This window comes from Brachycentrus maculatus, unplaced genomic scaffold (assembly GCF_059751285.1).
Source record: "Brachycentrus maculatus isolate JH-2025_06_01 unplaced genomic scaffold, ASM5975128v1 h1tg000104l, whole genome shotgun sequence".
Taxonomy (NCBI): Eukaryota; Metazoa; Arthropoda; class Insecta; order Trichoptera; family Brachycentridae; genus Brachycentrus; species Brachycentrus maculatus.
Window position 1 is genome coordinate 447,335 of NW_028280858.1, and position 19,924 is coordinate 467,258.

At 36.2% G+C, this 19,924-nt stretch overlaps 2 protein-coding genes and 1 long non-coding RNA gene across 6 annotated transcripts in view; 1 reads left to right on the top strand and 2 right to left on the bottom strand.

Moving 5' to 3' along the window:
- Window positions 1-352: 352 nt before the first annotated feature.
- On the bottom strand, window positions 353-4,927 carry LOC148310189 (dol-P-Man:Man(7)GlcNAc(2)-PP-Dol alpha-1,6-mannosyltransferase-like). The gene is made up of 8 exons (XM_088258785.1): window positions 4,706-4,927; window positions 4,493-4,625; window positions 4,236-4,409; window positions 3,572-3,725; window positions 2,944-3,088; window positions 2,109-2,335; window positions 1,881-2,021; window positions 353-1,767 (listed from the first exon to the last, which is right to left on the bottom strand). Exons 1-8 carry the CDS (start codon window positions 4,829-4,831, stop codon window positions 492-494), a joined length of 2,376 nt encoding a protein of 791 aa, XP_088114911.1. The 5' UTR covers window positions 4,832-4,927; the 3' UTR covers window positions 353-491.
- Window positions 4,928-5,075: 148 nt separating this feature from the next.
- On the top strand, window positions 5,076-6,796 carry LOC148310190 (uncharacterized). The gene is made up of 2 exons (XR_015837423.1): window positions 5,076-6,305; window positions 6,379-6,796. It is a non-coding gene; the product is annotated as an uncharacterized LOC148310190 (long non-coding RNA).
- Window positions 6,797-8,948: 2,152 nt separating this feature from the next.
- The window catches only part of puf (ubiquitinyl hydrolase 1 puf), a 44,602-nt gene continuing 33,626 nt past the window's right edge, over window positions 8,949-19,924 (bottom strand). For all 4 annotated transcript variants that reach the window (XM_088258780.1, XM_088258779.1, XM_088258778.1 and 1 more), the window contains exons 45-55: window positions 19,360-19,590; window positions 18,557-18,691; window positions 17,975-18,165; window positions 17,109-17,407; window positions 16,294-16,409; window positions 15,588-15,825; window positions 14,598-14,821; window positions 12,823-13,026; window positions 11,022-11,159; window positions 10,179-10,416; window positions 8,949-9,705 (exon numbers count right to left, since the gene is read on the bottom strand). In XM_088258780.1, coding sequence (XP_088114906.1) covers window positions 9,443-9,705; window positions 10,179-10,416; window positions 11,022-11,159; window positions 12,823-13,026; window positions 14,598-14,821; window positions 15,588-15,825; window positions 16,294-16,409; window positions 17,109-17,407; window positions 17,975-18,165; window positions 18,557-18,691; window positions 19,360-19,590 — 2,277 coding nt within the window. In that variant the 3' untranslated portion in view covers window positions 8,949-9,442. The remainder of the gene's footprint in view (window positions 9,706-10,178; window positions 10,417-11,021; window positions 11,160-12,822; window positions 13,027-14,597; window positions 14,822-15,587; window positions 15,826-16,293; window positions 16,410-17,108; window positions 17,408-17,974; window positions 18,166-18,556; window positions 18,692-19,359; window positions 19,591-19,924) is intronic.

Genomic DNA, 19,924 nt, shown 5'->3' on the forward strand with positions numbered 1-19,924 from the left:
ACATTATTGTATTTATTAAAAAAAAAAAATTAAAATAAGCATCTTGAAAAAAAAAGTTGTATAATTTTTTTTAAAAATCAACATATTTCTATAAGAATGAATTTTGATAAAAAAATATTTATATATATATTTATATTTAATATCGTAAGATCGAAAATTCGTATATCGGATATTATCCGGGTATGCTATTATACCTGGATATTATGCTTTTGTTCTGGCACATAAAGAAATCACACAAAATGCATTGAAATTGCAATAATTTTTGGCGTGACCCAATACCTAATGATCTAATACCTGTCCTTAGTATGGTCATTTTATATCATATCATTAATGCTACAAAATGTACAATAGATAACTATATGCACAGATTATAAACCTCAGTTCTAAAACACAGATTGTTCAGTCAAGGCAGTTGTAATAATAGGCATCACAGTGTCAAATACATATAATACAACTGAAAATATTGGCCATTTATGATTTTGATATATTTTTCATTCATTAAAATCATCATAGAAGTTCTGATCAAAGTTTTCCTCCATATAGGGTTCTTCTACCATCTCCACTTCAGGATCTGCACTATCTGAGACTTGTCCACTTCCACTCCCCGTAGTCCCGTGGTATTCCTTCTGCTGAATGAATAAGGTGAAGTTTTGATATTTTTCATTGATTATTTCTTCTACTATCTGCTGTATGGCGACTCTTTGTTCGGCAATTTCCATATTTTTTATATCCGAGACATCTTCGCTTTCGTGTTTCTTCTCCAATAATTTTTTCAATACTTCGTCCACGATTTCTTGAATGGAAGTATTTTGAAGATAATTTTTAAAATCGTTTTCTTTTAATGTCGAATCTCCTACCCCTTCTGAATCTGCGTGATGCGTATATTTGTCTACACCGCTACCTCCGTTATCTTTGAAAGTATCCACACTTTTGAATTCTTTCTTCGTTTCCACATTCAGTTTCTTGGGTACAGAGTCATCTACTTTAGTGAGGATGTGCTGATGAATGGTCTGCTGTTTATGGCTTATAATAAGTTCCTTAAGTTTCTGTTTTGCCGAAGCCATTAATTTCTTTTTGGCCTTTTCCGACGGCCACTTTTTTCGTAGTTGTTTTCGCGGATACTCATTACTGCCGGCTTGAGTCTCGTTTATGTCTTTGGTTAGCAAGCCTGGCAACTTGACATCTTCATCATCCAATTCATCAATATCCTTATATTTTTCGATAATGTTTTTGATATTATCTCGAACATGAACAGTTGTATCCGGAGTAGTTTCTACAGGCTCCTTGACTTCATCATCTGAACTCTCTCCATCCTGCGAAATGTCATCTTCAAACTGATCTGTCATTTCTTCCATAGAATTGTCGCCAAATTCTATATCACGAAGATGTTTGAAATGTTCTGGAAGTTCTAGATCCATATTGAGAGGTTCATCTCTCCAAGATATCCTTTCCAAAATGAACAAATAAGGTTTTGTTCTCACTTTGAATGGTGGAATGCTCTGGTAATTGAAGTTGATGTGCGAAAATCCTTCGATAGAATCCAGGACTGCGTGGGTTTCGATGAAAGGTTTTAATTTAGAAGAGTATTTGCTCTTACCTTCAATTATTAAATGAGAAAATCTGTACAAATCCTCAGGCTGAAGGTGTTCAGTTTTGTTATAAATCCAGTTATCGTTTAATTGGGTGAATCTTGTAACGCCAGTTTGCGCCGCCAAGTTATCTATATGAACATTTATAAATGGTTGTCCTTTTAAAAGTCGATGGAATCTGGAAAACAATAACAAACATACATGTATAACAATCTGCCAAAGGTCCATTTATTTAAAATATATTGTAAAAATCAGAATAATTAAAACTTAAATAATATTTTGGGTAATCACCTTGATACAGCAGTGCCTCCGGGATAATTAACACCAGCCACGGTCAGGAAAGCTAGTAACAGGACAATATTTCCCAACAGACAACCCACAGCACCCCATGAAAGTGTCGCAAATAAAACTGTCTTTCCTCTCCGCTCCCACCTACAATGTAATGTGCAAAATTTTCATTCCCGAGATTAAACACCCATACAGGAGAAATCACACTCATATTGCAATATTGAGACTCACATGTAATTGCAAGCAGCGGCCGCAGAAATATTGAAAAGGGGGAAAACATAAATAATAAACCGGAGTTCCTTGTGTGGTAACAAGGAAAATAAAGTTACAAAGATGACTGATGGTACCAAAAATGCTAAAGTTCTTCTGTCAAAATAGGCTCCGATCGGAATCAGCAATAGACTCGGGCCCAAACCTCGAGGTAGGGCAGAATACCAATACCACAGGAATGGTGATGTCTTATCCAAATGTTAAGGAAAACCTCAAATAACAGAAATGCAAATTTGTACGAGCAATCATGTTATTACCCTAAGTATAAAAATTTTCAGCATTATATTCCCTTTAGGGGTTAGAGAAGTACTTTGCTTTAGCATGATGCAGGATGAAAAGTGTAAATTTTACCGAGTTGTGTAAATTTCACTGGTATAAATACAAATCAACATTTTTACATTGTGTATCGTCAATTCCATAGGGAAGTTTATGCATTAATTGTAGTCAGGACTTTTTTTTCCATTTTACGCGGTGGAATAGTATTGTATTCATTCCAAACTCAGGGAAAGTGTAAAATTTATACTTTTTCACAAGTGGTAGAATTTCAGATAGAGAAGTTTAAATAAAACAATATGTTCTCTTTTACTTGGGCATCAGAACATCAATGGGTTGTCAAGATCTATAAATCAAGGTTTATAAATCTGCAGCTGTGTATTTTTAGCCATTTTTACGACTGCTAATTTCGTAATACCAAAGTAATAAAAGAACATTAACTTTATGTGTCAAAGTATGTTCTAGAAACAGGGTAGTGCTAGTGTTACTTGGCTTAGTGATTGAACAAAAGCAAAAAGGATACTCCCCACTGGGAACTCTTATTAAGCACAGTGTTAAACCAAAAGACCTCCGCTTCTGGCCAAGTCAAACGAGACCAAAATATAGAATCAACGGCCACTGTTATTGTAACTAAAACACAAGCTGCTGGAATGGAAATTTTTAATAATCTGAAATAAAAGAAAGTATGTATGAAAATATAATTATGCAACGTAAAATAACATATTTATAGCAGACATTTTGTCACAGGCAAACAAACATTAAATGTAACATATTTCTTTTATAATGAATTTTAATTATATTTAAACTAGTTATTTTTTTATAAATACACATACAAAAGTGTACAAAATATACCTTAGTCTATTTTAACATAATTTTTAAACAACACAGTCTTACAAAATAATGTGATACTCTTTTTACATATATTTTTTTGTTCAACTTTTGTAAACTTAAACTTCAAAAACACTTTTTTCTTCAATTTATGTATCCACATATCTATATTTTGAGTGCGTTAATTTTTTTTATTATAATTGCTGCTATATATTTTTTTACATATTATTACAGGAATATACATTACCCTGTGTAAAAACAGAATTAGGTGCAGTAAAAGGAAACAAATATATCAATATTATTTAGGCGTACAAATATTTTACCTGAGAAATGAAATCCTTTTCAAATAAAGGTCATAAAGTAAGAATTGTCCCAAGAGTAAAGCAACCTCCGCTCTAAATATAATAATAGCTGCTCCGGATATACAAATAAAGTGTGTATGTTTTCCTTTCACCCAGTTCTCTAATGCCAAGAGTACTGAAATATAAAACCAAATCAGAGTATGAGAAGCGGTAGATATAGCACGGTCAAAAGTGAAAATAGGGTGGTCACATCGCACAAATTTAATGTGACAGATCTGATGGGCACAAACTAACATGCAGCAAGGTATTTAGGTGAGGAAAGCAAAGGATTTGACAAACAAGTACATGTACACACATATGTATAGCGATAATATTGACAATTAGTACCATTTCTTTATATTTTATTGAGTTGGCTATATACTTGTTCGAAAATCACTGTGAATTCCTCTTCTAAATACCTGATGCATACTTTTCTGCACTATAAGGTTCAGTGCAGCACTGGAATATGCAGAAAATCTTCTAAACAAGATTATATTTTTGTATTTAATGTTGTAAAATTATTTTTTCCTTAGACCCGTATCGGCACCTAAATGGTGCAAAGAGCACCACATCAAATTGGCACGGTGCTAACTCGAATATTAATTATAATTTAATGGCATATACAATCAATTTCTGTAGTAATTACCTAGTGGGAGCGCAATTATATTTGGCAAAGGTCGGCTGAGATAAAACATGAAATGGTACTGGGTAACAGTTAATGCTGTAAACCACCAACTAAATGTTCCTCCGAATATTGTTCTCAAACTGTCTCTTAGTCGACACCAGGATATGATAACACACGCTGCCAGGCAAAATCGAACTGAAAGTTTTATAATTTTTCACACATTATGGAACAATTCAATAAATAAATAACTAAATATACAATTTGTCAAACTCCGTTACCTATGTACTGGGCCCAAAACTTATTTATTTCTAAAAGTTGGACTAAAAATACAACAGGTGAAGAGAGAGCAGAAATAATCAAAGGACCCAGGAAGCTCCTCGGAACTACACCCGGAAATTCATGGTGATCGTACTGTGAAAAAATAAACAACATTTATTCTTCACAATACTTCAGCGATATCTATGTGCCGTGTTAAAAATAGAAATGTATACCAGCGAAAGGTTATGTCTATAATACAAGATATCATGCATTGCCTGGATATTAAAACTTTCCTCCACTTTTGTAAAAGGACAGTAAATTAAATGCACTCCGGCAAACAATAGCAATAATTGAGCCATAATCTCTATTTTTACATATCGCCAATTTTATATAACAAAAAAAAAACAGAACCCGGGAAACGTCAAGTCGTCGAGTATTCAAAAATAAAAATATCCAGCTCGAAAACGATGTCGATGATACGTACAGCTGACAGAAATACATTTATGGCTATTAAGTAATGTTTATTTTAGGGTAGGTACTTAATATTTATTTTATATGGCAATGTTTTATTTTTTAATCTGGCAGTTACAAATATTAACTGTCACATTTGACAAAAAGATTTGTTTTATTTTGGTTTTATTTTGTGTCCGGAGCGAGTCATTTCAGTGTTTTCAAATACCGAACAAATCTTATAAGTGATGTATTATTCTATAAAGGTAATAAATAATTTCAAAAGCATTTTTTTGAATAATTTTGCAAAACGACGTTTGAGTACGACTTCCTTGCATAATAACAAAAATGTATTGCAACGGTTGGAGAACCGAAGTCTCATCGGAGTTACTGGCGAGGAAGTTGTCCCGTATTTACAAGGTCTCATAACTAACGACATGAGACATCTAGAAGATGGAGCCGGAAGTATGTACTCCATGTTTTTAAATACCAAAGGAAGAGTTGTGTACGATTCGATAATCTACAGAACAGAAGATCCGAAGACTTTTCTCATAGAATGTGATAGTACAGTAATAAGCATTTTTCAAAAGCATCTTAAAATGTTCAAGGTCAAAAGAAGAATCGATATAGATGTCCATTCTTATAATATCTGGGTTTTATTTAAGTCGACATTGAATTCGGTAGATCATACTAAACTTGAATCTTTGAGTAGCAGCAATCCAAATCCGAAATTTGACACAAAAGAGAATCTCCAGCTGTACAAAGATCCCAGAACAAATTTACTAGGTACAAGAATACTATGCGACTCTTCGGTCAATCGCGAATGTATTATAAAAACATTGGATGTTGAAAATGTTCAACAGACTGATGAAGATTTGTATAGAACATACCGCTACCACTTGGGGGTTGGAGAAGGGGTGCACGACCTTCCCCCTGGAAATTGCTTTCCTTTAGAAGCCAACGCAGACTTCCTCCACGGTGTTAGTTTTCACAAAGGCTGTTACATCGGACAAGAACTCACAGCTAGAACACATCACACAGGCGTCGTTAGAAAGAGACTGATGCCTATCATTTTTGAAAACTGTTTAAATTCCGTAATACCCAATGAAACCGGCGTTTACAGTCCAAACGACAGTAAAACGTCGATTGGAAAAGTTAGAGGAGCAATGGACAGAGTGGGGCTCGGGTTGCTGAGAGTAGCTCAAGCGTTAGAGGTGCCCTCTCTTAATATATCGGGACATAATGCAAAAACTTACCGCCCACACTGGTGGCCCGCTGAAGCGCCTAAGGAAAAGAACACCTTGACTCAAGACAAATAATCTACCAGACACTTCTGATGTATTTCTTTCTGATCGTATAAATATTCAGAACCCACCATGTCAGGTACACCTGTACATTGAGATAGTCAAATAACTGTAATTTATTGACCAATTTAAATATCATTTTGTTATTTCAGATTTAAAATGGAACCAACACAAAAAGATGGCCAAAGCGATGAAAAGCCCGAAAATAACTTGATAATGTTTGAGTGTTTTAAATGTAAAATGCGTGAAAATGTTCACTACAAAGGAAAAAAACCTCCTTTTGCCAAGGAAATAATGCTGAAAGAAGAAAGTTACGTATTGAAAGACCCTTTTAGTGAAAGCGGCCGCGGGCAGATACTAGTTGTTGGGAACGACTGCTGTTCTTGCAATAGAATGTTTTGCTTGGGAAAAGAGTGTAGTATTTTCTATGTAAAAACGTTTTGTCTCGAGTGTGCTACTGAAAATTTAGACTCTTTACCTAGTGCAATCAAAAATAAACTTCAGCAGTGTAATAAATAATAGTGAAAATATTGTTTTATTTTGTATTTCTCAAATAAAATGTATACCACACTTTTTTTTCTTCTACATTTGTATTAATTGCATGTAAGTCCTATCTTGATCTTAAATTAATTACAGTTCTACTGTAATATTCAAACAGGAAATATTCATAATTTATAATTATAGGAAATGACTTAAGGCCTTGCTCGCAAACATAGAATTTAGTAAGTGGCCAGATGCGCGAGAGGCCACACGTCTACACATCCAATTGTTTTTAAAGAATATATATTGGCATTTGTTTTTTTTTAAGAATATACAGTGAAACCTCTATTTATCGTTCCTCGAATAATCGTTTACCCGGATGTGTCGTTTATTTCTTCTACCCCGAATTCATTTCATACAAAAATAGATCGCATCGATCGTTTTTATCCATCATTTTACCGCATTCATCGTTTGAATTATGCTACATATTTGATATAATTTGTCTGTTTTTTTACTTTTTTTTTAAACTTTCTCAATATTTCAACGTGTGGGATACAGACTATCAAAAGCTTGTGTGATGGATATAGCAGAAGAGGTCTGAAGATCTTTGGGTTCTGTTCAACTTTGTATTTTTTTTTAATAAATACATTTATTAACATCTAAAACTTGTATTCGTGAAATTTCCACCTACTAATGGTTATGCAGATTGGGAGGATGGTATCTTTACTCGATCGTATCTCCTTGTGTATTGACTTCTTTATCCCGCATTCATTGTTTTCCCGCATTCATTGTTTTCCCGCATTCATAGTTTATTTCAATAGGTCCCTTTAAAAACGATAGATAGAGGTTTCACAACCTAACCTAACCTAACCTGTATATACAAAAAAAATTATATAACTCTTTACCTTTCAATAACTATTTTTTTTAAAACCCACATAATTATTTCAAAGAAAAATTCAGTTTTTCAATACCAAAATGGTGTTTTAAAAAAGAAAAAAACAATTACGTTAAATGTTACCGGATTTAAAGAAAATTAAGATGCGGATTATTGATTACTGGACCTTAAGACAGGTTTCATATTATTTTCCACCCAACATATAAAATTAAGTGTTCATTCATATGATGATAATTCTAATTTTACTATAATTCAAACAACATTAGGGAATTATGGACCACCATATGATTTTTATACAAAACATCTGATATTTTTGCTATTTAAGATAAATAAAAGAATGTATTAAAAAATAATCATAAGTTTTTTCCCTTTATGAAAATAGCCAGTAAAAGTTTTTTTTAATCTGATATATTTACCAATCTTGGTTCTATCATTTCCTAATTCACCTGCGTTTACTGTAAAACATTATTTTGCATATTAACTAAAGACAAGAGTTCAAATTGCACTGTTTCCAGACTTATACTTTTACCCTAAATAACATGATGCAAAATTTACAAAAAAAGTCGTATTCTCTTTTTTAATGTGAAAGATTCCAACCTCATTAAATTCAATATTATCAGAAAAGATAAGTTCTAAGCTGGATTGGAGTAAATAAAAATACATATTTTTTATGTGGTTTATTTTGGTCAGTAATAGAAACATCACATTTACAAAAGAAAATGTGTTATACATTACAGTAGCATTGCATTCTTTAGTTTTGAAAATATGCCGACGAATTATCATAATTTAATTTCTTTTAGAAAAAACCAAACTCGGATAAGTTTTTTAATTATCAAATATTTTGGAATGGTATAAAAATTTAAATAAAAAATTATTTTTAGTAATTTCTTTATCTCAAATGGAGATTCAATAAAATTATATATTATTATGAAAATTTTTAACAAGACAATAATATTGTTAAAAAGGTGGCAGGCATCGACTATTATAATTATATTATTGTATCCGATGAGATTAACAATACCTAATATATATGTACTTAGGCAGGCAGAACAGAATTTATCACTACAAGCCGCAAGATGAGTCGTCTCAGTTGACCGTATATTATCCCTTGTACCATTAGAAATGTATAAACTCAGTGCGAAACTTTAGAAATAAGCAATGCGAAGGTCGGTGATTGGTAAAATATTCATACTATAATGTACACAAATAAAAAAGGGCGAATTCTTTCTATTACAAATAAAGCTTTATATAATCGGTTTTACAAAATATTTAACACAATATTACAATCTAAATACACTTTAAATTTCTATATATTAATAATATAATCAGTCACAGACATTTTTTAAACTGAAAATCGAATGATTTCCAAGTATTTTGAATGACCATGTTTGTTAATGGGCAGATCACTCTACAGATTGAGCATTACGGTTGCCTACCAGTCTACTGTAGTAATATGTATTCTTATTATTCTCGCTAGCGAAGCGATCCCCGAACGTAATCGCTTAATCAAAGTCCCAAAAGCAAAAAATTTAATATTTTTTATCAGAAAATAAAGTTAAAAGCGGACTATCCTATTCAAACACCAACAATAAGATATGGTAGCCGCAACAGCAAATAAAAAGAAACAACGCAAACTTACTTTTACTTAAATTCAAACTTTAATAGACATTCAATATCCATCTCTATTTACAATCCTTTCAAAGATACGTATCACACATAAACACGAGACATTAATATGTAAAAATGAGTCTCTGGGAATTATTTCTAGTTAACACGAACGTGGATAAACTAGCTGCTTGAGAAGCACCAGTACGGATAGTCTGGGTGAGGGCGCTCCCACTCTACGCGTTGTCCTCCATGATCTGCAGCAGCTGCTGCGCAGCCGTGTGCAGCATGCTGCAGTACGAGGGCGCCGGCACCGGGGACGGGGTGAGGGCGGGCGAGGGGGACAGGGATGGGGACGGGGACGGGGACCCCTCCCCGAGAGCCATTGCCTCTGCCCCCTCCGCCCCCTCCGCGCCCTCCACCCCCTCCGCCTCACCCGGAGATTCCGAACAATCACCATCCACCGCTACGCTGACTTTTTCAATTTCCTTTTCAGCACCTAAAAAAAATAGATCATATGGAAATAGTATTTTTTTAATACTGGTAAAAGAGTTGCAAAGAGGATAAATGTAATTTTTCAGTGAAACCTTGATTTTTATCATTTAAAGCTAAAAATCAAAGGAGGTAAAATAAAGCTTTATTTTCTGGTTTTTATGTGTCAAATATATCATCACTGAAAATGAGGATGAATTTTTAGGATATTATTATATATTTTCAAAATACAAAAACCAATTTATGAAACCACCTATGATCTTTCGTTATAATTATAAGCTTACTTACGAGTTACCTAGTTGCAGTAATTAACCCGCAGTATAATTGTGGTTTTACTGTATGTATATGTATATAAATAAATTGTGACAATAGTAAAAAAAAACCGACTAAGATATTTTTTAGTAGTATTAAACACTGAGTTGGGTCATTAAATTGACTGAAAATTGAAACTAGAAGAAAAAATATCGTGAAATTCCTTACTTGTAATAGTTTCCTGGTCGGGCTCACATTGAGCTGTCCTCTTGGTGATGTTGAGTAGAGTGGCCTTGAGGGTGGCCAGCATCTGGTCGCGCTGGGAGAGCTTGGCCTTCGGCAACAGCACCTGCAGCGTCCTGATGTCCCCGAGGGCCGGCCCCTCCGTAGTGCTCACCTCCTCGCCCTTGGACTCCAGCTCGGCGATCAGTCCACCCACCGCCTTCAGGGCCTTGCACCCTTCCACCTGGAGATGTTGCACGCATTTACATTACGGCAATGGATGCTAACAAGCTTCGAGCTTCAAACTCGGTCAAAACCTTTGAGGGATTGTTTTTAAGATATTATAGAGCATAGGTATATCCGGGTATGGTCTCTATCACATAAAAATACACATACATAAATGGAGGTTCCAAAAATCAGAAAAAACATGGTCTATTAATCATGGGATCACTTAAACCAACTGATGACAGGTGAATTTCCAGACTCCCGAATTCCCTTCTCAAAACAAACTTTTTCATTTCTGATGAGATATTTACTACAACCTCTCAAATCATGTTACAGAGAGGTCTCTCTCGGTACCTCACGGGGTAATCAAGTAGACTCTTCGATATGACCTGTCGATTCAAGCTCTATTTCAGTCTATAAGCAAAAATATCGAAGCTTATAAGTATAAAATGTGGTTAAGTATAAAATGTGGTTTTAAGTATAAAATGTGGTTATACTATAGTTTCAATCAGGTTATTTCTCTGTTTTAAATTCATTTGGTTTCATTATAACTACTTTAATGTTTCAACCATTTAGGATTTAGTCAATCATCAAAAAATCATAAAAACCTGAAAAATTAATTACCTTGGGAAAATATTCCAAGAAGAACTGATGAACGTTATCGTTTATTAAGGTTTCCCGTTCATCTAATAACACCAGATCCATGTAATCGACAAGATAACTGCATTCCAGCAGCATTCCTGAATATTTCCGGTCCACATCCTGCAACATACAAAACATTAGTATATTTGTCACTCTGAGAAAGTCTTAAGGCGGAGACTGACTGGAGCATTTCGTCGTAACGTAACATGTTACGATGCGAGCATTCAGGCAGTCAGTACACCGAGCCGAGCTGCTCGCCGCTCGTTCCGAATGCTCCATCCGAAGTCGGATGCAATTTTAGGTTAGTACAGGGTTGCCAATCTGTGAGAAATTCCCCAAACTGCGGGGAATTTGTGGTGATTGGCACTATATATTTTTTTTTCTTCATTTGGAGTAAGCAGTAATTTATTAAAATCACAGAACCAAGAATCACGTCTTCGTCGTCCGACATTTTAACTACAGTACCAAATGCAATGTTGCAAAGATTCATACAGATTTTGGGTTATTGATTCAGATTTTCAGATTTTTTGGTGTGACATATGGCAACACTGAGCACGAGGCCACTAGCGAGCACTGATCGCTGTCAGTCAGCAATGCCGTAACGTCATAACGTAACATGCTCGCTGCGAGCGATGTTACAATGTTTTGTTACGACGAAATGCTCCGGTCAGTCTCCGCCTTTAGTGCCTAGTAATAAGCAGTAATATGGAATTCCCCACAGAGATAACATTGCTAGCAGAACAAAGGTGGACAAACAAGAGGACATTGGATGTGCAGAAACACATTTTGGTGTTAGGATGAACAGGAAGACATGGAAGAAACCATTAACTTTTAAACAGCAAGCGAAAACTCACAAGGACGGTGGTGAACTTGTAGGCGGTCGTGACTTTCAACGGAAATATTATGACGCTCACACAGTGACTCGTTGGATTGTCTTGTTATCGTTGTCTCAAAACCCTATTTACATTAGACCATCATTGGCTTAGCTCATCAGAATTTCTAAATCATTTACATGACAGGCGCCGTGGCGTAGTTGGGTAGACGTTCGACTGCAAAACTGGTGTTACGGGTTCGATTCCCGCCAATTGAAAAATAAATTTAAGCGAGATGTATATTCAATTGGTCTGGGTGTTTGTGATGTATTTTTTACATTAACCTTCCCTATCCTTACTATCCAATCTGCAGATAAGTCTCTAAACACAGAGGTTTTGCGGGTTATTCCTTAAAAAATTCACAATTTCTAGGAATATGATATTGAAAAAAATAAACATATTGTTAGGAATGTGGGTATATTGCTGACACAGTGGTGACAATAACTACCTGCAACTGTGTGAATACCCACATAGTCTGGCAAGCGTCAATCTAGATTAGTCCTTCCTTAAAAACAGTCACTCACTTAGAGCTCCCAGTAACTTAAATATAATAATAATAATAATAAAACCCTTATCTGCACCCCAATGGTGCATAGGGCACAGCGTCATATAAACGCAGTGTTATCTTGATCGTTTACACATGAAGGAAAGGTGATCAGCCCTCCGCTTCAGGTACCAGTCCAGGGTAATATTAAATAAATATTACAGTGAAAAAATCACTTATATTTATTTTACCCCCCTTGGGAATCGAACCCGGGACCTCCAGAACGGTAGCCGAACGTGCTGACCATTACACTACGGAGGCGGACTTAAATATAAAATAAACCAAATTCAAAGAACTAGCAATCTTTTGCTGTTAATCTTCCACCACCTGAACACGTAATCATTTTCCGGACAAGCAATGGCGTTACCTCGGACACGTAGATCTCGTGCCACAGAGTGGGGAAGAGGGTGAAGCGCAGCGGGGCGGCCTCGCATGCGGCCATGGTGGCCAGCGTGAGCAGCTGCGGGGTGCAGCAGCCGCGCTCCACCCCCAGCCGGCACATGGCGTCCAGCAGAGAGTGGTACGGCAGGTAGAACTCGCTCAGGGCGTTGTCGTACTCTGGATCCACGCCCTGACACAAGACACAAACCAATTACAAATATTCTTTTTTAATTAATATTTTACTTAGTAAATACCACTATTTCTTAAAATCTACCGTGACACGTGTTTCGATGGTAGCCGAGCGTGCTGACCATAACACTATGAAAGCGGACATACACAGTACAGTTAGTATAATATATAAACAATATTGTAACATTTATGCGTACCTATTATATTACAGAACACCAAAGTTATACCGAGGCTACAATATAACGCTTCGCTATATTACCGATGATTTGTTATATTTTTGACAGACGTTTGGCGTAATTTGCCGAAATGGATTTGGATCCATGTTTTTTTGGAACATGATCCATGGATTTTTCCCATGTTCCGCATCATTTTCAAACACCGTATGTGAAGCTAATTCTAAATTTTAGAGTTGGGTCCTTGGGACGTTGAAGGTTGAAGAGGGGGTAGTAGCTGTTTCTTATTTTTATTTATTAATTTAATTTTTGTTTCTTTTCAGTGGGAACAAAGACAAAAGGGAGGAGGCTTTAGTCATTGTCATATTGTTAATTATGGGTTTATTGTTATTTATATTTTTATGAATTTCTATTGTTTCAAAATGTTGCAGTTTATGGCTTTTCGTATTAATTATTTTTAGGATTTCTACGTTAGAAATATTCTTACATTTCATCTGGCAGATGTATAATTTTTGTAATGTGCTAGGAATTTCAAAAGGAAAATTTTTAATTTTAAATATTTATATCAACAGTAGTTTGATAATGCCCTAACAAGGCAAAACAGTTATCCCAAGGAATTATTTTTTATATTTAAAATAATATAGACCCTAGAGATCAGTGTATGATTTTAATATTTAAAAATATAAATTTTAGAGCTCTACAAATAAAACGCGAAATCAGTAAATAAAAATTGTTATGATTTTTATGAAACATTGCAGTTTTGGTTTTCATGGAAAAAATACATATTTATGTATATATACACCCTGTTAAAATTATCATTTCCACTTCCACTAATGAATGTTTCTAGCACCGCGTTCTGCCCTTTAACAGCATAGCGACATTTCTGTGCGAAACATATGCAACTTTGTTTTTTTTTAATAGTATGAACCTACTTCAAATGAATTATTGTTTTTTTAAATATTTTTTTTCTTTACTAAGAGTAAGTACTGCTGTGAATTTTTACATGTATACAGGTAAAAATTAGGTAGGTACTATAAAAAAAATCTATTAAAAATAGCATAAATAAATTATCAACATATATTATTCATGATATATCGTAGTCATACAGGAGAAAGTGACCAAGTGCATTTTTTTACAAAACCGTGATCATTGACTATTTGATATCTTACTAGCTTAATATTGCCCTGAAAAAATTGATTTTAAACTTGGAAGTATAATATATTGACTTGTTAGAAATGACTAAATGCGTTGATGTTTATTTCGTTGCCAAGCAAAAGTGACTTAAATGGCCCTCCTGAACATTTTACGTTTTGGTAGTTGGTCACTTTCTCCTGTACGACTAGGATATATTTATTCATGATAGCGGAATCCGTCTTCTGTACTATGATAGATTGCTCACCTTGCGGGCTTGCAGTTGTGCGTGTGGGACGCACATCTGCACCATGGGGCGGAAGGGCCGCACGGCCGAGCCCTTGGTGTCGGGCGGGGAGCGCGAGGGGAAGTGCGGGCCGGGGGGCACGGCGTTGCGCGTGTCCTGGAAGGCGGCGTGGCAGTGGGACAACAGCGGCACCAGCACCGCTAGCGCCGCGCCGCCTAGCAGCAGCAGCAACTCCTTTATCAGGGCTGCGAGCAAATAATACCCAATCAATCATAATCAACTCGCTAGTGACCTCTGCTAATATGTATCAACATAGAACATTTTAAAATTCAAACAAATTTTATTTCAGGACGCAAGCTGTGGATGCTCCGCATCCCTTGCATTTAAGAGTAAAAAGATTTAAACTTCTATCCTGAAACAGCAATACTGCAATTTAAATATTTTGATATTTCTACAGCGACCATATTATGTTATTTTTTTACAAAAACAGCGCTGTGTAAAATCATACAAATATTATTATTATAAAATAACGTGCATATATCGTCCCGTCTCAGCGTACGCGCAACGAACGACACAATACAAAGATTGCGGGCGATTCTAAATACACATACATTCTCAAATACTGTGAAACGAGTAAAAAGCACGTAAACAAGCAATACTGGATGCGATTTGACGTACAAAAAACGTCATTAATACTAATGTGTATAATGAACAGAATCACATACTCTATTGGATTGTTCTTAAAGAGCGCGTTGCTTTGACAGTTTGCTTTTAAGCTTAAAGACTTAAGTTAAATGTTATTGAATATTATTAACCTGCGATTAACTTAATAATTTAAATAAATAAAAATGATTTGATAATATTTTGTATCTGTAATGATTGAGTTTTGGATTTATGGAGATGGCGTCTAGATGTGCATATTTGATATCTAGTACGTAGTAAGTACGAGTATAAATATTTGATGTCCAGCATCCCTTCTACAAAAAGTCACCGACCGCCACTGGTCCCTACCTATGGCCAGGTTGCGGATGTCGGCCGGGTTGTAGGTGTTGAGCAGCGTGGCGAGGCGGCGCAGCGCCTCGGGCCAGTCCTTGCAGGCGTGCAGCGCGGCGCGCGCCTCCTTGCAGTCCCGGCAGCAGCGCAGCGAGCGGCACAGCTCCCCGCCCAGCGCCAGCAGCTCACGCAGGTCCCCGCCCGCTCCACCCGCGCCGCCCACCTCGTGGTACATGGCGTGCAGCGTGTGCAGCGCCTGCGACATTAACACAACCACGCTCATTCACATACCTCCAAGCGATCACCGGCAAGCTGTGTGTTGTTTTATTTATTTTGAATTTAAGTTTTACTTGGTGAATGCAACTATTTCTTAACACACTAAGGACAGGAAAGGTATTTCTACCCGTTCAGTCGATTGATGCTTAAGGGCGGGAAGTGTAATTTTACATTCTGCGGCGGCCTAATTTCAAAGTCAGAAAAGAAGATCTAAACCATTTATACACAATTATCAAATCCCGTCGCCAGCAGTCTGTAGGCATAAAAAAACACCCATCCGAAATGTGACACGTGTTTGGATGCATTCTGCATAATTTTTGAACACCGTATGTGAAGCCAAGTCTTAATTTTACAGTTGTGTCTTTGGGACATTGAAAGTTGAAGAGAAGGGTAGGAGCTGTTTCTTATTTTTATTTATTTATTATTTTTAATTAGGAATAATACAAACCTCAAATGCTAATTGCAGTCCACCATTATAAACTATGTACAATCTATCATCATCGGTTTCCACAAGAGTACGGAATGCTGATATCAAAGTGGTCCAACACGTTCTGCCATTTAATCCTAAAGCAGAAAGATTTACATAGATTATTATACTGTCTGACAGAATGATTGAATGTCATATTAACTGACTTACATAGTGGTTCGTGTGACGCAGGAAAATGCGCATTGTCAAAAGTGTATTCCTTGTCTAGCGGTAATTTACATGGTAATGTTTTAATGCAAAACGCACACCTCACCCACAGTCTTTCGTTTGATTTATCATGAGCAAAAGGATGAAGAGCACTAATCAAGTGATAATGGACTCTTTATACGAGGCCAATTATTAAGGTATTTCACTAAGCCAACATAAGCGTCAAGTAAATAGGCATTGCAATGAGTCAAGTTTTCAAGATTTTGAGGGGGGTAGAAACTGAATACATAGATCGCATCATCGGCCATGTCATTGGATGACTTATGATATGCAAGTAACTAATAAATAATTTGTTGAACAAGAAAAGTATTATAAAATGTGCCCTCGACATGGGAAAACTCAAAGAGTGACACATTGTTGTAACTTTAAAATTGAAAATATGTGTACGACAAAAATAATCAAATAAACTTTGTAGAACGCTTTCAGTGCCCCAGTAGCTTCTTCCACTATTTGTTTGTTGGATCGGCTAACTGCAAATACGCATTCCTAGCCAGTCAATTATTATAAATGCCGGACCATTTATTTCAGTTCAAATGTATCTATTGAAAGGGTATAGGATGGGATGGTACCTTGCAGGTAGGCGGTGAGTGTAGTTCTGCGGAAGGAGTTGACCTCCCGAAGCTCCTGCTCGCTGGCGTCGCGCGAGCGAGCCGCAAACAGCTGCATGAGGCGGAACAGCTCCTCCACAGCGGCCGCGTACAGCGCAGGGTGCGGCGTGATGTTCTTGAAGGCCCAGTGGATGTTCTGGTGCTGAGACAGCGTGCGTGTGAAGGCCCCCGAGGCCTGACAGCATAGGCGCAGCAGCCCGTAGTACGAGGGCAGCATCACGCGGTTGTACGCCACCACCTCCCCATCCTCATGGTCAGCCCTAGATTTTAAACAAAGTGCACACATTCAATTACAACTTTTCTTCATGTTTCCATGCTCATACAGAATATCTGTGTTTATTTATACAATTTTCATAGTCATTTTACTACCTAAGTTCACGTGTTTTTGACAATATTGGAAGATGAAGAGACATTTTAAACGTCATATGATTATTTATGACGCGATGGAACGGCGTTCCAGCACCTTTATTCACGGATATAGATATATTTTTTAAAATATTTTAAAATCAATTAGACAAAGCAATGTTTGCACTTATGTAATTACAATCTATATTTATATAATTCATCAAAATGATGAAATATGGTATTGTCATGAATATTTAAATGAAATTTAAATAAATAAAAGAAATTAAGTAAAAAGCTTGAGATGAAGTGCGTTCCGGGACCTATTATTTTTAAAAAGAGCCCTGCATACTGATATGTTATAACCCAAATATAGATAAAACACACAGCAGGCAGGAATGTCAGAGAAGGTTGGAATCTTTCGTCAAAGTGTAAAAAAAATAAACGAAGAGGAATATGTAGATATCTAGATAACATCCACTCACAGGATATAGTTGAAGGCGATGTGCTTGACCACGGAGGGGTTGGACACAATGAGCTGCACATTCTCTTGGCAGTCAGTGCAGATGGCCTGCCAGAAGGCCAGGAGCGCCTGCTTGTTGGGATTCACCGCCACACTGGGCTCACTGAGTCCCGGATGAAACAGCTCCCAGAGGTCGTTGAAGTATTGCCCCAACTAGAAAATTATACAACTTGTGAAAGGGTGCGGTTGAAAAATAGTTACAAGGGATCAACACTGAGCTTTGGTTCTTTGAACCTAGGAGAAAAATATATTTAAAGAGACACAGATGACACAAGTGAAACTCAGGGTCAAGAACGTTACTAATCTATTTTAAAGAAAATGGAGAAGTAATAAATAGTACATATCATTAATTAAAAAGAGAAAAAAGGGAGTAGTAGCAATGGCTAGGGCATTTGTGGTTCCATATCTGTACCTTTACAAACTTGTGTAAGTTGAACTAGTGACTGCTATTACGTGCAAGTTTTTTTATTTGTGTGAACTAATTTTAGTAGGTTTAAATAGTTATATTCAAATGCACTGGAAGTATTTAGTGGTGTGAACTCACCATTATTTTCTCCATTCTGGAAACCAGGCAGTAGGACATGACACCGAAGTAAGCAGTAAGCTTCATGGGACCATGTAGACTCACATCGATGTACTTTTTGGCAGCCTTTAATTTTCCCAGCAGTATCACATACACCTGAAAATATCCTGTTTTAGTTTTGATGAATTTATTAAAAAACCAATTAGTTAAACTAAATATGTATTGAATACGCATGGGTTTTGATTCAAATTAATGAATTTTTTATTTAGCTCCAAATAAGTGGGAATTAAATACAATATTTTTATTAAGTAAATGCTACTGTCGATAAATTTACAATTTCCGGGCAAAAAATTGTAAACACCAGATCTTTTGGTTTTAGTTAATCAGTTCAAACTAAATTTACGCATGATTTTGAAAAACATCGTACACTTTGGAAAAAGCCTTGGATAAAGTATATAATCTTTTCCAGATCAAACATATCTGTATATAGCAGATTTTTACCTAATAGTTTTTTTTTTTTTAATAAAAATATAAAATCCACTTATTAACATGTTAAACGCCAATACTAAAATTTGTCAATTTTGAACTTTTCTGTAATTTACATATTTTAATAATATAATGTAATCCATTTAGTTTTTAATTTTTTTGATTTGATGTTGGGTTCCACAGTTAAAGCATTTTTAATATAGCTCATCATTGAGGTCACTGGTGCCCCGCATGGCATTGCGGTCCAACACAGGTGAGGTCACTGGTGCCCCCTGGTGGCGTTTAACGTGTTAAAAGTGAAATAAATAAATATTTAGAATTGAGCCAAACAAAATTACTTGGTGCAGGACGACAAAGGCGTCTTCCCCCAGGAGGATATCTTTGTAGGTGGGGATGCAGCGCATGTTGGAGCGGTAGCCCTGGCGGAAGTGCGCCGAGGGCACGAGGGACACGAGCAGGAAGGCGGCGGCGGAGCGCACGCGCTGGTTAGCGTGCGCCAGCAGGTACGTCTCCACCCAACTGTCGGCGCTCTGCAGCACGCACGTGTGCACCATCTTGTTTCGAGGCACCTACACAAACAGATCATGTTTATTCATTTTTTAAATTAACGCTTTAAAGGTATTAATATGGCTGCACCCAGTAGGCCCTTTACAGGTATTTACAGGGCTTATGACCAGTCATAGGCTAATTCAAGTGGTCACTTTAAAATGTATAACATTCACCATTCTACCCATGATTACCACACCACTCCAATTTCGGAAGTTGTATTTATGCTTCAATAGACACCTTCTTTTACATGCTAGTTCTCGCACCATCTATGACCGGTCGTAAGCCCTGTAAATACCCATACATCCATATTTTTCTTCATCTATGTTGAGATATCAACAAAAATAACTCCCAAGT